The 15,184-nt window shown below is 39.6% G+C and overlaps 1 protein-coding gene across 2 annotated transcripts in view; it reads left to right on the top strand.

The window, feature by feature from the left end:
- osbpl6 (oxysterol binding protein-like 6) overlaps positions 1–15,184 on the top strand; it is an 82,513-nt gene that overhangs the window by 17,346 nt on the left and 49,983 nt on the right. For both annotated transcript variants that reach the window (XM_034186156.1, XM_034186155.1), the window contains exon 2: positions 3,871–4,120. In XM_034186156.1, the coding sequence (XP_034042047.1) occupies positions 3,974–4,120 (147 nt within the window). In that variant the 5' untranslated portion in view covers positions 3,871–3,973. The remainder of the gene's footprint in view (positions 1–3,870; positions 4,121–15,184) is intronic.

The raw sequence follows: 15,184 nt of genomic DNA, 5'->3' as shown, positions 1-15,184 counted from the left end.
ATAAAGACGTCACATGCTGTGCAAAAAATCGGGCCTCATTACATCACCAAAGCGTTCAAGTCTATGTGGAACTTGTAGCTTGACAAGACGAGGAGCTATTGACTTTGAATGTTATGTCACAATATTAGGAGCGCTGAATAGTATAATGCATAAAGTTCAGCTTTGGTATGTAGTGGGCAACTGTGATGTTGCAAAATAATAATAATAATAACACCCCATATAATGTGTGTGTGTGTGTGTGTGTGTGTGTGTGTGTAAAATTTTGATTGCACAAGTACTCTCACCGCCACTTTATTAGGTACACCTGTTCAATTGCTTGTTAACACAAATAGCTAATGAGCCAATCACATGGCAGCAACTCAGTGCATTTAGGCATCAGACGCGGTGAAGCCAACATCCTGAAGTTCAAACCGAGTATCAAAATGGGGAAGGAAGGGGATTTAAATTACTTTGAATGTGGCATGTTGTACTTGCCATATGGGCTGGTCTGAGTATCTCAGAAAGAGCTGAGCTGCTGGGATTTTCATGCACAATCATCTCTAGGGTTTACAGAGAACGATCTGACAAAGAGAAGATATCCAGTGGGAGGGCGTTGTGTTGATGAAAATGCCTTGTTGAGAGGTTAGGGGAGAATGGGCAGACTGGCTGAATGGGTGACTGCATGATGCTATCATGTCAATACGGACCAACATTGCTGAGGAACGTGTCCAACACCTTGTTGAATCTATGCCACAAAGAATTATGGCAGTTTTGAAAGCAAATGGGATCCAACCCAGTACTAGCAAGGTGTACCTAATAAAGTGGACGGTGAGTGTACGTCCTGAGTAGGAGCTACCAAACTGCATAAAAAATTGACAGTAATTGTCCTTTTGTGCCTTTTAGAATGAGGAACTGTCTGATTTTGATTGTTGGTATGGCTTTATGATACAAAGCCACCATAGTGACTTTCCATAACCACCACACCAGAGGTCACTATATTTTGTTGGCTATAGATTGTGTGTTCTGAAGCATCACTTGATGCAATTGCTACAACTCAAACTATAAAACATCATAGCTGTGGCTGTGATTGTGACTAATTGGTCTAATTGGTCTTTACAGCACCTCAGATACTGATGTTGGCCAACAATACATTTTATATAAGCAGTGCACCACAGGAGTTCAGAAATCAGCTTACAACAACACTTGGACAAATCAATGTCATGAATTCACTGCAGTTATACAGCTATGTACAACCTGTCACAGCCACAGCAGAAGCCATTAATAAGTCATTAAAAAATAATGGCATGCTACAATATTGACAGCCACAGTTGGCCCAAACTAGCTTCTACTACTTACCTCAGCATTAGACACAATGATGGATATATGTGGCTGAGTTGGGCTGTGTAACATTACCATAATGGAATTGCAGCCAACGTATTATCACAACACTGCATTACTCCTAAAATTCCAGTACATATCATAAAATATATTTATAGATCGACATGACTGAGAATGAAGGTCCAGGTCTGCAGGGTCTTAGTGCTTCCGGTCTTAGTGCTTCCACTCTTACTGTATGAATACGAGAGTTGGATGCTAACCAGTGACCTGAGGCAACAGTTGGATGTCTTTGGTACTACATCTCTTCAGATGATCCTTGGGTATCACTGGAATGACTTTGTATCTACGATGAGGAGTATCAACTTGCATTTTAAGGGAGTGTCAGCTTTTGACATTTTGGCCATGTGACAAGTTTCTCTGTGCGTGATCCAGCACGCAGGTGCCTGAGTGTTGAGAACCTCAGTGGCTGGAGAAGGCCAAGGGGATGCCCACATTTCACTTGGCTGCAGCAAATAGATGGTTATTTCAAAGATGTGGGAATTGACCGGATGTCTGCATGGGTAGTTGTCATCCAGGTTCCAGGACAATTCTGTGGAATCGTGGTCGTGGCAAAGCATGACACTTGGGCATGCTCCCAGACTTGACTTGACATGACATATTATACTATAGTCCTATGAGCTGTGCATAAGTTGTATTTTATCATTCAGCTGACAATAAGACATAACCTACCACAGCATCAGACACAGTGTAGCTAAGGATGCATGATACTGGGTTTTTGCCAGTATTCAATTGGTAGTATTTTCAAATTCTTTTTGGCCAATGCAGACATATGGGGGGCGGGGGGGATTCCAATTGCTTCCCTTGCTCAGGTTGTCAGCCACCATCTAAGAATAAACTAACTTTTCTGGATGCTAATGGCACTAAAATTACGGGTTTTATCGGCCAACAAATATCAATGTTTTCCTGATGTAATTGTGAATCCACAGATGTAGCTCTGATTACTGTCAGACTTTGATCAGACTGGTTTTTGTCTTTATGTGATTAACCTGATTGTTTGGTTACTACTCTCACAAAACTGGGTGTGAATATTGCATTTTCTGGAACCACATCCCACATAGAAGTCCAGCAACAGTCCTCAGAATGTCATTAACTAGGACAGGGTTAATTTGTTTGTCTCTTTTCTAGTAACTTGTAATCATTTTTATTTTATCAGTCGAAACACATCCCAAGAAGTGAAGACTATTGGACAGACCACTGCAGGTGGTGTTATTGGTGTCAGTGTGGGTGACAAGAGTGCAGTGACTGATGCTGACAGCAAACGCTCTCCGGTGCATTGAACAAAAGGTTAACAAGACAGATAAGTCTTGTAGCTTTTTCAGAAATCAAGCCTCTCGATATGCAAACTGAGGCCATAATACTTGAAAGCAGTGGACATTTTTGTTAATTTGTGCAAATAAGATGGCTAACTCTTCAAGAGTCAGTCTTTCAGGATGGCATTCGTCTTTTGCATATGAAAGTGTGACCGTGTTCATAAGATGACAGACTAATCTACTGCACTAAACGACCTAATTGTAACCAAGATTGAAAGCATGAAAAATGCATTTGCAGTAGTTACAATTGCTAGATCTAATTTAGCTGTTAGCAAACCTCAATTCGATTTAAGTTCAGCTTTAGGGCCCGTCCACACTGAGTTGAGTTTTGGTGTATCCGAAAAAGTTTTGTATTGTATCAGCGTTTTGTCCAGACATGGAACCTGCGTTTTTGGAGGCTGAAAATGCTACTTTTTGAAAACGGGTGCCAGAGTGGATAAATCTCAAAACACCGTTGCGTTTTCATGTGTACAACTAATACACAATTTTTGTGAATCTATGATGTCATAGCCCCACCTCTCTAACCTCAGCCTCAAGATGTCACGTCTTTCTAAGTTGGGTGTCTCGGATACTGTGCCTGAAATGCGTCCATTTATATCAGCGTATTTGGATTGACATTATTCCCCGTCAACATTCTCTTGTAGTTTAGTCGACTTATAAGCCAGTGTGACAGAAAGAAAAAGTTTGACTTCGTATGTACATACTTCACATCTTCTTCTCTGTTAGAGTCACAGTGCTACCTATAGGCCTTTTTCTACCTAAGACACTTTTTGAAAACGACAAAGAAAAACATTGCAATGGGAAAGTTTCAAGGCATTAGTTTAAAGCCATTCACTGGAGTGGATGTGCCTGGTAATTCATTGTTGAGCTAATCTCACAGGAAAGTGTATTAAGTAATGCCACTTAAATGAGAAGTGTGTTTAAAGTCAACTTGTAAAAGATTGGATTACTGATTGCGCAACCGCCTGTACATCAGGTTAACCTCGTGAAATTGATTGAGGATCGGTTTGAAAGCCAAGAAAAGACGCAAACACTAATGTGTCAAAGAAATAAACTAGACTTTGGACCACTTTGTCACTAACAGTATTATTCAGGGTCTATTATTAGTTCACAACAACACTACGATATAATGAGGAAGGGGAAACTGATGTGGTGGTGTAACTTCCTGACAAATGTGTTTCAGAGGAACAGCGGCTGATAAGTGTGAGGAAGTGTGTTCCTGAGGATGCTCCAGACCAGCAAGGCCAAGTGCTGAGGGAGGTGCAGTTAGCCAACTGGTGGCCAACATGTCTCACTACCAACCCTATCAGCGAAGCTCCTATGGCCGCACCATGAATTCAGAAGAAAGAAGTTCGATGGCAGTCAGCAAGACCTCCACACCAGTCCACAAGAGTGCCTCCTCGTCTTCATCTTCCCAGCGCGACAGCCGGCAGGTAAATGGCAGGTCTTAGGCGACATCAGTGCTGATTGATATCAAGGACTGGCAGTGCTTTGAAGACTAGTGCAGTGTGACTAGTGCAATATGATGGAAAAGTGAATGTGATTTTTGAGTCGCTGCAGATTTCTGTTTCTGCCTTACACTTCTCAGTATTTGCAGCAAAAACACTGACAAGCTGAAGGAACTACATCAACAGTAGTAGTGTTTCACCAAAGCATAGTACATTGCAGGAAATGTTTCTTCTTGAATTGGTCTGTTGGGTTGATGGGCAGACCCATGAAAGCAAAACACCCCGACAAAACAATACAGCAAGAAGCATTCATTTCACAGACAGTTGTCGATTACAGTGATCTTGGGGTCATTTTCAAGGTCACATTCAAGATATTGTCATTGCCACCCTTGTTAGCGTGATATCTCAAGAACCAGTTGACCAATTTCATTCATATTTAGCATAAGTGTGTTCTTGGGTGATCCCCCAAAACGTTGTATTACTGACCGTGGACCGTGGGGGTATGTCATCTCCTGATGACTCTTGTTAGTGGTATTATCTGCGGATTTAATCTAATGCTGGTTAGCAGAAGTGTTGAATAATTTTACAGAGGCACGTCATAGATGGAACTGCAGAATGGCGACCATCACAGAGTTCATCAGGCACTTGTTTGCACACCGACACCATGCAGAGGTACAGTAGTGTTCAGAATAATAGTAGTGCTATGTGACTAAAGAGATTAATCCAGGTTTTGAGTATATTTCTTATTGTTACATGGGAAACAAGGTACCAGCAGATTCAGTAGATTCTCACAAATCCAACAAGACCAAGCATCCATGATATGCACACTCTTAAGGCTATGAAATTGGGCTATTAGTAAAAAAAAAGTAGAAAAGGGGGTGTTCACAATAATAGTAGTGTGGCATTCAGTCAGTGAGTTTGTCAGTTTTGTGGAAGAAAGAGGTGTGAATCAGGTGTCCCCTATTTAAGGATGAAGCCAGCACCTGTTAAACATGCTTTTCTCTTTGAAAGCCTGAGGAAAATGGGGCGTTCAAGACATTGTTCAGAAGAACAGCATAGTTTGATTAAAAAGTTAATTGGAGAGGGGAAAACGTATACGCAGGTGCAAAAAATTATAGGCTGTTCATCTACAATGATCTCCAATGCTTTAAAATGGACAAAAAACCAGAGACGCGTGGAAGAAAACGGAAAACAACCATCAAAATGGATAGAAGAATAACCAGAATGGCAAAGGCTCACCCACTGATCAGTTCCAGGATGATCAAAGACAGTCTGGAGTTACCTGTAAGTGCTGTGACAGTTAGAAGACGCCTGTGTAAAGCTAATTTATTTGCAAGAATCCCCCGCAAATTCCCTCTGTTAAATAAAAGACGTGCAGAAGAGGTTACAATTTGCCAAAGAACACATCAATTGGCCTAAAGAGAAATGGAGGAATATTTTGTGGACTGATGAGAGTAAAATTGTTCTTTTTGTGTCCAAGGGCCGCAGACAGTTTGTGAGATGACCCCCAAACTCTGAATTCAAGCCACAGTTCACAGTGAAGACAGTGAAGCATGGTGGTGCAAGCATCATGATATGGGCATGTTTCTCCTACTATGGAATCTACTGGTACCTTGTTTCCCATGTAACAATAAGAAATATACTCAAAACCTGGATTCATCTTTTTAGTCACATAGCACTACTATTATTCTGAACACTACTGTATTGAGGTGGAACATGAACGTGTGCTTTTACTTTATGTAATTATGTATCCAAAGAGGATCTGGGAACCCGTGCAAAATACAAACTTAGCAGTTGTTTGTTTAAATATCCAAAACCTCATGTTCTAAAGAAGAATTTGTTTACAGGAAGTGGATGAGTACTTAGAGTTAAACTGAAGAAGTTGAAGTTACTTTTTTCCACAAGATGTTCATGTTTATGGGTACATGGAGTGACTTGTATGCGTGGTTCCCCAATGTGCACAGTGGGAGACATATGCAAATAAGGATGCAAAACCAAAAATAAAATCACACCAAGATCCTCCAGACTGTGATGTCTTAGGTCCATTTAGAGACGATTCACATTGGTTCACAGCACATTGTCCACATGACAGCATGGAAATTAGGGTGTACGAATCTTATTTTTAATGATAGTAATGACCAACAGGCTCTCTTTTTTATTTATTGTAGTATTTTATTTTTGTTAGTCTGTGGTGGGGATCGGGTACAGCACATACTGCATGGGTTAAAGTTCTCTGTCACCACGACGAATTTCCGTCATTTGGAAAATTTAACCACACATACGTGTGCGCACGTGGTGTCACGCGTGTTTTGGGGCCGAAATATGATAGTGTCACTGTCAAAGCAACATCTCATTCTGCGCTAATCAAAGCAGCAATGTCTGCGTGTATGGCGCCGCACTGAGGAGGAAAGGACTGTGTGAATTTTCCTTCCTCTCCGCTCTGTTTACTGCTTCCCATGAGCCATGGTCTTTCTCCTCCCTGTCTTTGTGAGAACATTGGCAGACACTCTCCAAGTAGAGCGGGGTGTGGCTTTGCTTTGAACCAATGAAGCACTGATCCGACTCACTGCTTCGATGGTTTGTTGTATTATTTCGCTTTATCTTAATTTTCCCCCACTAAAACCCTAAAGAGCATATGTCTGTGAGTAATATTAACTTTTTTATATTAAACAGTTGATAGATGTATTTTATAACTTAAAAACGGGACAGATGCTAATGCGTTAGCATGTCTATGGCCTTTTCAACGTTAACGTTAGCATTAAGCTGTTCGCATCTCAGCAGTTTGTGTGCATTTGTTTTCTGTATAATAAATAATTAATGGCTTAGCGTTTGTTGTCGTAAAAGAGTCAAATGTTACATTATTACAAACTAATTTTTTTATTGATTTTTATTTATATATTAATAATGATAATAGCAACAACAACAAAAGTAATAATAACTAATATTGCTAAAATACAATTTTAGAGATACAGACAAAAAGAACCTGATAAAACAAAACAACTGAAAAGGTAAAACCAACTAACAATGAACATAAATAAATATAGAAATAAATAACTGTTTCCTGTGAATACCTAGTGACTCCACTTCATCCCTGTTTTATTTAAGTTTAATGACAATTTGTTTCAGTCAAACCACATCTAAGCTGTGTTTTTACACAAGAAAAAAATAAAATGCAGTAAACTGCACATTTGTGTCTTTTTCATGAAAATAACTTATTAAAGATCACATATTGCACTTTAGTCAGGCCTGTAAAATACTTTCATGGACTCTTGCTGTAATATGTTGTCAGTGGTTGAGATAGTTGCTGTAGGCATCTAAAAATGCTCATAATCGGGTGAAACTTGATGGAAATCTCTGGTGTGTTGGTGATGTATCTATGTGCAAAATAAAACAAAACATTACTCCAGGTCTGTTTTTGACAAGAATATAATATCATAACTTTATTACAAGCTCAAACGTTGATGTTGCGTGACAAAAGCATTTTAATAATAACTCACTTAAAGAAATAATGGCAAAACTCACATGTAAGTAAAAAAAACAAACAAAAAAAAGATTCATCGATTACTAAAATAATCGTTAGTTGCAGCCTTAGTTTGTGTTACGAGTGAGAGCATTTTACCGATTAAATGTGAATAAGCCAGTTTTGAGTTTCTCAGTGCGCATGCGTTTTCAAAAGGAGTGACAGTGTTAATTCGTGCACAGCAGAACAACGTTGTCAGTTGCTTTAGGCCCTAATTTTGTATTTTATTGACTGTACAGCCAGCAACACAGCACCCATTTGGTGCATTCACCGGATTAGAACAGATCAAAATACTACAGAAGACAAAGAATTTTTACTTGACAGTTTGAAGTAAGTTTTCTTTGTTTCAGTATGAACCCATTAAAATTCTCCAGAATATACAAAATTTGACTTGCTCTTTTAAAAAATTTCGGGGGGAGCACCCCCTGACCCCCCATAATCAGGCATGCACATAACTGGTACTCATGGTGTTTGTGCGTGCTAAAAATAAACGATGTGCAGCAGAAAACACAAGGAAAGTGCTTCATAAGAGGAAAACAATGGCAGATTGTAGGAAAAGTGTTTCCCTTTGCTGTGCATCAGTGATTTTTAGTACACACGAGCATGTTGAGTACCAGTTATGTGCACCCCTGCCCATAATCAATAGTGTGTTTTTACTTCACACTTTGAAGTGACTTTTATTTGTTTCAGAGGGCTTCATACTCATTAAAATTCACCAGAATGTACAAAATTTGACTTGCTCTTTTAAAAAAATTCTGTGGGAGATCCCCCAGACCCCATAGTTTGAAGTGAGTTTTCTTTGTTTCAGAGGGCTTCATACCCATTAAAATTCACCAGAATATACAAAATTTGACTTGCTCTTTTAAAAAATTTCTGGGGGAGATCCCCCAGACCCCCCATAATCAATACTGTGTTTTTGCTTCACAGACTGAAGTGAGTTTTATTTGTTTCAGAGGGCTTCATACCTGTTAAAATTCACCAGAATACACAAAATTTGACTTGGTCTTTAAAAAATGTTCTGGGGGAGCACTCCCAGACCCCCCAGAATAAGGCTGCACCCCCCCCCCACCCTTTTATGTACCTTTATGTTCACGTTTTGCATTCTTTTTATGCTTTGTCTGTCTCTCCTTAGAGGCTATTTAGAATAGATTTGTATGCTGTATAATGTGTTTATTGTATTTATTGAGGAAAAAAGAGTGTGTGCCCCCACTACGCCACATTTTAGGGAATTGCTGGCATTGATTTGTGCCAGGAAAAAATTTCAGTCAGGTGAAAATGTATTGCTTTAACCCATGATATAGTATTACGTCATCTGCAAATAAACTTATATGTTGTCCTTCTTTTACTTGTATTCCTCTCACTTCCTCATCCTGTCGTACAGCCTGTGCCAAAGGTTCAATATAGAGTGCAAAGAGGAGAGGTGAGAGGCAGCAGCCTTGGCGTGTGCCCCTCTTAAGTGTTATTTGTTTTGATAGGCTACCATTAATTTTTATCCGAGCTGTGGGATTTTGATAGATAGACTTAATACATTTAATTGCTTCTTCATTAAGACCAAATCTTTCAAGTACCGCATATAAAAAACTCCAATTTACACGATCAAACGGCTTTTTGGCATCCAAACTTACTAGGACTGCACATTTCTTATTGTTACATATAGAATGGATATTTACAGTTGGTTGTTTTCTGAGCCGCCTTGCTAATCATCTAGTTGCCTTTGGACCATGTTCGTAATAGTTCTGTTTCAAGATCCTAAGTTTTTTCTCCACCTCTCCATTCAAAACCTCTCCTATTTCCTCTTTTATGCACTTGATTTCTTCGAAGAATCAAGTATTATGGGTAGTTTTGATATCTTAATTCTACATTTTTTAATTTTTCTACCAGATTTAAATAAGAGGCCCTTCTCATTTGATTTTGTTTTGAAGTTATAGCTATCAATTTACCTCTAAGTACAGCTTTGAGAGCATCCCAGAAAACAACTGGGTTAATGTCTTCTGTGTCATTTTCTCTACACATTTCTTTATTTCTTTTTTAATTTGCTCTTTTATTTCTTTTTTTATTCAAAATACCCACATTTAATCTCCACATAGTGTTTTTCTGTCTATTATTTAGGTTTAAATTCAAATGAATGGCACAATGATCTGAAACGTCTGTAACCCCAACTTTACCCTGGGTTAGTTTGTGGATGTCCCACTTATTCATTAACACAGTCAATTCTTGAATGTGTATTATGCGTCATTGAATAATGTGTGTATTCTTTATCCAGAGGGTTTAGTTCCCTCCACACATCCACCATTCCTTGATCCCGCATAAATGTATTAATTATTCTTGTCAAATTGGTTTTACATCTCTGTGCTTGTTGTGTCAATTCTATGGTCAAGAACAATGTTGAAATCGCCTGCACATAGAACCTCTCCTTCACATTCAGACACAATGGTTGTGACTAAGGTCTTAAGATTTTGTTTATTGATCTCAGGTGGAACATAAAGATTAATCAGAGTGACATTCTCTCCCTCTAATTTCCCTTTTATAATAATGTAACGCCCCTCACTGTCTTTAATTTGTTCTGAGGATTCAAAGTTGACGGAATTATTTATAAATATAGCCACTCCTCTTTTTCGGCTTTTTTTTTTTTGCATGTACTATAATATGTGTTTCTAAAGCCAAATTTCTTCAATTTTTTGTGTTCCTCCTGAGATAGATGTGTTTCCTGCAAATATATGATACTAGCATTCAGTTTCGTCATCTTTAGTATGACTTTGCCTCTCTTAATCGGATTATTCATCCCGTTGACATTCATTGAGACCAAGGTTATATTATTCATTATTCATCAAGATTTTGCACTCAGTTTGACATCTCGCAAGCATAGCAACCAACATAAACTCAGAACATATAACTATAATAACATAGAAACATACCATCAAAAGTTAAGTACTTAACTCCCACAGCATCCTTGTGGGTTGAGGGGTACGTCCCTTTCGAACCAGGGACCCCCATGAGGTCGAGTTTGACTTCTAACAGCCCACTCACTGAGCAACACAAACATGCCCACGATCAAACCTGACATTGAAGACAGTCAAAAATAGAAACTCTGTTTTCTCTTCATCCTTTCATCTGTTGTATCCAGTGTAATTCAGTTTGACTCACTCTGTTCCGCTCTCAGTGTTATATACTCTGCCATGTTGATGCTGCCTGCAGCCTCTCCTCCAGCTCCACCGGGTCTCCGCTCCTCTCCCGCACATCCACCGGTATCCCCCTCCTCTTCAACTCCACCGCCGCCGCCTGCACACTCTCGTACGTCCTGACGCCGCTGTCCCAGTGAATTCTGATTTTGGTCAGGAGAGTCTGGAAATGAATCCATCTGTTTCAAAGCCTTTTTCACGCTGATGTATTCCTTCCGCCTCTTAAGCACCGCCGCAGCGTAATCATGGTCGAAGAACAGCTGTTTATCCTGATATAGGACTTTTTTTCTCCCATGCTGTGCTCTGTGTGCTCGCTGAATATTCAGAGCCTTGTCTGACGGGAGCGAGAGCTCTCTCTTCAGCAGATCCCCGATAAACTGAAGTACAGAGTTTCCCTCTGCGCCCTCTTTTAGACCAAAAATACGAATATCATTCCGACGACTTCTTCCCTCTAAGTCGGTCAGTTTTCCCTGTAGGATCCGCTGCTGTTGCAGTGACTGTATTAATGCATCTTTCGCAGCCGTGTTCCAGCTCTCCATTTCCACAATTCTCTGTTCGGCCTCCTCGAGTCTCTTTGTATGTTTTGCTACCTCGTTTGTTGTTTCAGCAAGTTTTACATTAATGTCTCTTTTGGATTTTTCATGTTCTTCTTTTAATTCTCTCTTAATGTCTACATTAAATACAGCAATATTGGCTTTAAATTCTGGCCTAAGTGACTGGATTTCCTTTATTATGTCACGGAGGGCTGAGTGTATGGAACCTGCTGCTTATCCTTCCACGGGTTCACCCTCTCCGCTGCCCTTCATCTCCGACATATCTGGGTCTTCGGTTTCAATCAATTCAGCTTGTTTGACAAATTCTTTCTTTGTCTTCTTGGTCGTCTCTTGCCTTTCATTGCACTCCGTCTGTATTGTATATGTTAAATTTATTCGAATTCTGGCAGTTTGTCGAGTGTTGATTGGGAGCTATGAGTCTACTCTGCCATCTTCTTAGCATCCCCCTAGTCCTTGCAGACATTCACTTAAATTTAGGTGTTCATGATGCCAAAGATGGGCTTTCTTATAAAAGACCAAATAATAATTGACTAACAGCTGTGGAAGGCCCTGTCAACTGAAAGACTTGTCAATTAAGTGAGAGCAGTAAATGAAAACCTCACAGTAGAGAAGTAATCAATGCATAGGAAATGTGCTTATTTTCAAGCTTACAGCATAAGAGTTTAACCCCTGCCACCAGCTCCTCAAAGCTTCAAGTCTGGGCCTCCATAGGCTGCTGTGTCACTGTGGTCAAGCAGAAACAGGAGACTGCACTGGAATCTCTGACATCACATCTTTTCCATTGCTACTGGGTAATGAATATTTGATGAGGAACAGGCAGAGGCTTGGTGCTCCACTGAGCATGTGGCACGCTCTGGTGTCTTGTGTGGGAGCCCAGCTTGTGTCTGCTGGAGATGGTTTTCTAGGCAGAACAAAGAGTGAGTTTGAGAAATGAGGCCTTTTTGAAAGACAAGCTGTTTAATGAGGCACTCTATTTAAAACTTGCAACTTTTTTGTCAAGTATTTGCTTCAGATAAGAAAAGCTTCAGATAAGAAAACCTTCTAAGGCGACCAGGTTCAGCTTTTGCTTTCTATATTTTCCATCATATGAATATTGTGCAAAAAATAAAATAAAAAATTGCTCTTTCTTCTATTGTTACTTTTGTTTTGTGTTTCATGCTAAACCAGTCTGTACTTTATGTAATACACCCATGGAGTCTGTGGGAGACCACAGAGTTATACAACCTCATTCCCCAAAAAAAGTTGAAATGCTGTGGTAGTATAAATAAAACCAGGTCAATGTGATGATGCCATAATCATTTAACTTCTGTATTTCACTGGAAATACTGTAGTACTGACAACATATCAATTGTTGAAACTGAGAAATTTTGTTTCATATTTGTATATTTGACACCCAGGTCACTACCTCACCCACAGTTACAGCTGACAGTGGAGCTCATATCTGACTGGTGTGTGTGTGTATGTGTGTGTGTGTGTCATACTATCTTCAATCCAATCCAGTGGATTGAATATAGTTTTTCGTAATGTATTGCATTAAGCACAATGTAATGCAATGAATTGTTCACTTGTTGAGCATATACAGTAGTAGTGTGCATTGGATTGACTTTAATGTGCTTGAAGTGTGTCCTCTGCAAGTGTATTATCTCGAAAAATACCATCCTCAGATTGGGACTCTATTTATACACTGGGCATTTAATCATTTGGATCTCGTGGTTGGGGTGGGGGCGCAGTGAAAACTTCATCAGGACATCCCAACATTAAGGTGAATAAATTTGACAAATCTATATTTTAATCTTGTGCCTTATGCTGCCAAAAATGTCATTTCCTCTAAAAATACATTGCCTAGTTATATAATAGATTCTTGAACATCAATTGAAAAGATTTGGGATTGTATTCAGTACAAATATTGATGGTACATCTGAATTTTCTGAACACAGTAAATCATCCATGCTCCTTTAATTGTATATTTTTGTGTGATTGTTTTGTGGTGAATTTCTATAGGGACTTAGTGTTGACTGCTGTACAGCATATAGTATCCACAGAAATGCCCCCAAGGAAGCACAAAAGAAGCTGACAAAACCTGAGTGAGCTTGCCTTAGCTAGTGTTTTTGAGGAAAGGTGACACCACAGCGTTTTATGGGGGAAAACCTTAATGAGAGCCAGCCTCCATTTTCCGATCAATAGATATCGCTTCTCCTCTGGTGATGACTATTCTACAGTGCAAAGATCCTCATGAGTGCAAAATTGAGGCATGTGTGCAGTCTGATGCATGTGTTCAGTGCCTGAGTCCAGACAGAGCTCATGGATTTAAATTAGAATGTCACTGCAGTCATCACTTTGCTCCTTGCCTACTTGTCATTTCTTGATCAGATAAGACATGAATGTTTCCAGCCTAGAGATAGTAGGAGAAATACATCAAAACCTGTAATGTGTTTGTAAGAGATATCTGATAAAGCTTGCTTTAAATAGCAACCGGAAGGATTTTTGACGTTTGAAATCAATGATGTGATTGTCCACCCCAGATAGTGGCTGTTATCACATTAACTACCAACACCATGATATAAGATGACCGATGGAGTGCTGTCAGTGACAGCGTATTAAATATGTTTCCTCTTCTGGTGAACATATGTAATTTTATTTGACACATTTGATTAAAAAAAACCTACACAATTTGAGGAAAACATCTGTTCACTAGTAGTAATATCACCATAAGTTTACAACTCACACTCACTCTCCCTCTCAGTCACACTGGTTCACTCTCACTGAATCAGACCACTTTGCCAGGCCAGATCTTCCTCCTCTTTCTCTCTCACACTCAGTCTTGTTCTCGGAGAGTCTACACACCTTTTCAGGCTGAAACTGGCTGTGAGGCTGTGAGGGTCCCCTGATTTGTCCTCAGCCTCTGAAAAACATGAAGGTTGATGTGTGTCCCCGCCTGCCTCCATGAGTCATGGGTCATTACATTTACTAATGTAACCTTGTTGAAGTTAAAAAATACAATGTCCAAAAGCCCAACAGCTACATGTGGTACCTGTGATAAGTCATTTGATCAAATTCTGCTTTACTGAAGTATAAAATTAATACAGGTAAAGAGTGCAGAATAGGAAGGCTTCTTAAAGAAACACTAACAGGTCTGTGAGAACCACAATTCTTACTGGTTGGTAGGTGATTAAATACTTATTTCATGCAATAAAATGCAAAAAAAGAGTATAGTGATTTCTCACCTTTTGGGTTACTGTACACAGGAAATTTTGCTGAGTAAAATTTACTCTGCTGGGATAGCATTTGCTCCCAGTCTAAAGAGTAAATTACAATCTATCATAGAGTGAATCAGCTCGACAGTTGTCGCAGACTGAATGGTCCGCCCCCTAAACGTTGGTCTGCCCTGCCTCCACTGTGCATGTGTCATGCCGTAGCCCAGCCACCCGTGTGACACAGAGTCTTTCCACCCAAAGTGATCATATGGATTAATGGGATTATTAACCACCAGATGACAAGGTAAAACCTCATGAATCATTCTAAAATCAGTTTTAAGCAGAAACAAGGCTATTTTAAGCAGAAACAAGGCTTTAAACGGTGACGCATTGAAATGTCCGATATGCAGTAAACGCATCAGCTAACAGCTTGTGCAGCCGCGCCGCTCTGATCGCTTCCTCTGTCTGTTATTATGGAATAATGCTGAATGTGGACATGATTGTTGTACAAAAGCTTCAGATATCTGTCACTGAGACTGGAGTACAGTTTTAAGCAGAAACGAGATGATTATCAGTGAACCGTGACTGATGACGTAAGCGCA

The sequence above is a fragment of the Thalassophryne amazonica genome, chromosome 14, assembly GCF_902500255.1.
Source record: "Thalassophryne amazonica chromosome 14, fThaAma1.1, whole genome shotgun sequence".
In the NCBI taxonomy this organism is placed as follows: domain Eukaryota; kingdom Metazoa; phylum Chordata; class Actinopteri; order Batrachoidiformes; family Batrachoididae; genus Thalassophryne; species Thalassophryne amazonica.
The sequence above is the reverse complement of the archived record's forward strand: the minus strand, read 5'-3'. Positions and strand labels throughout refer to the sequence as shown.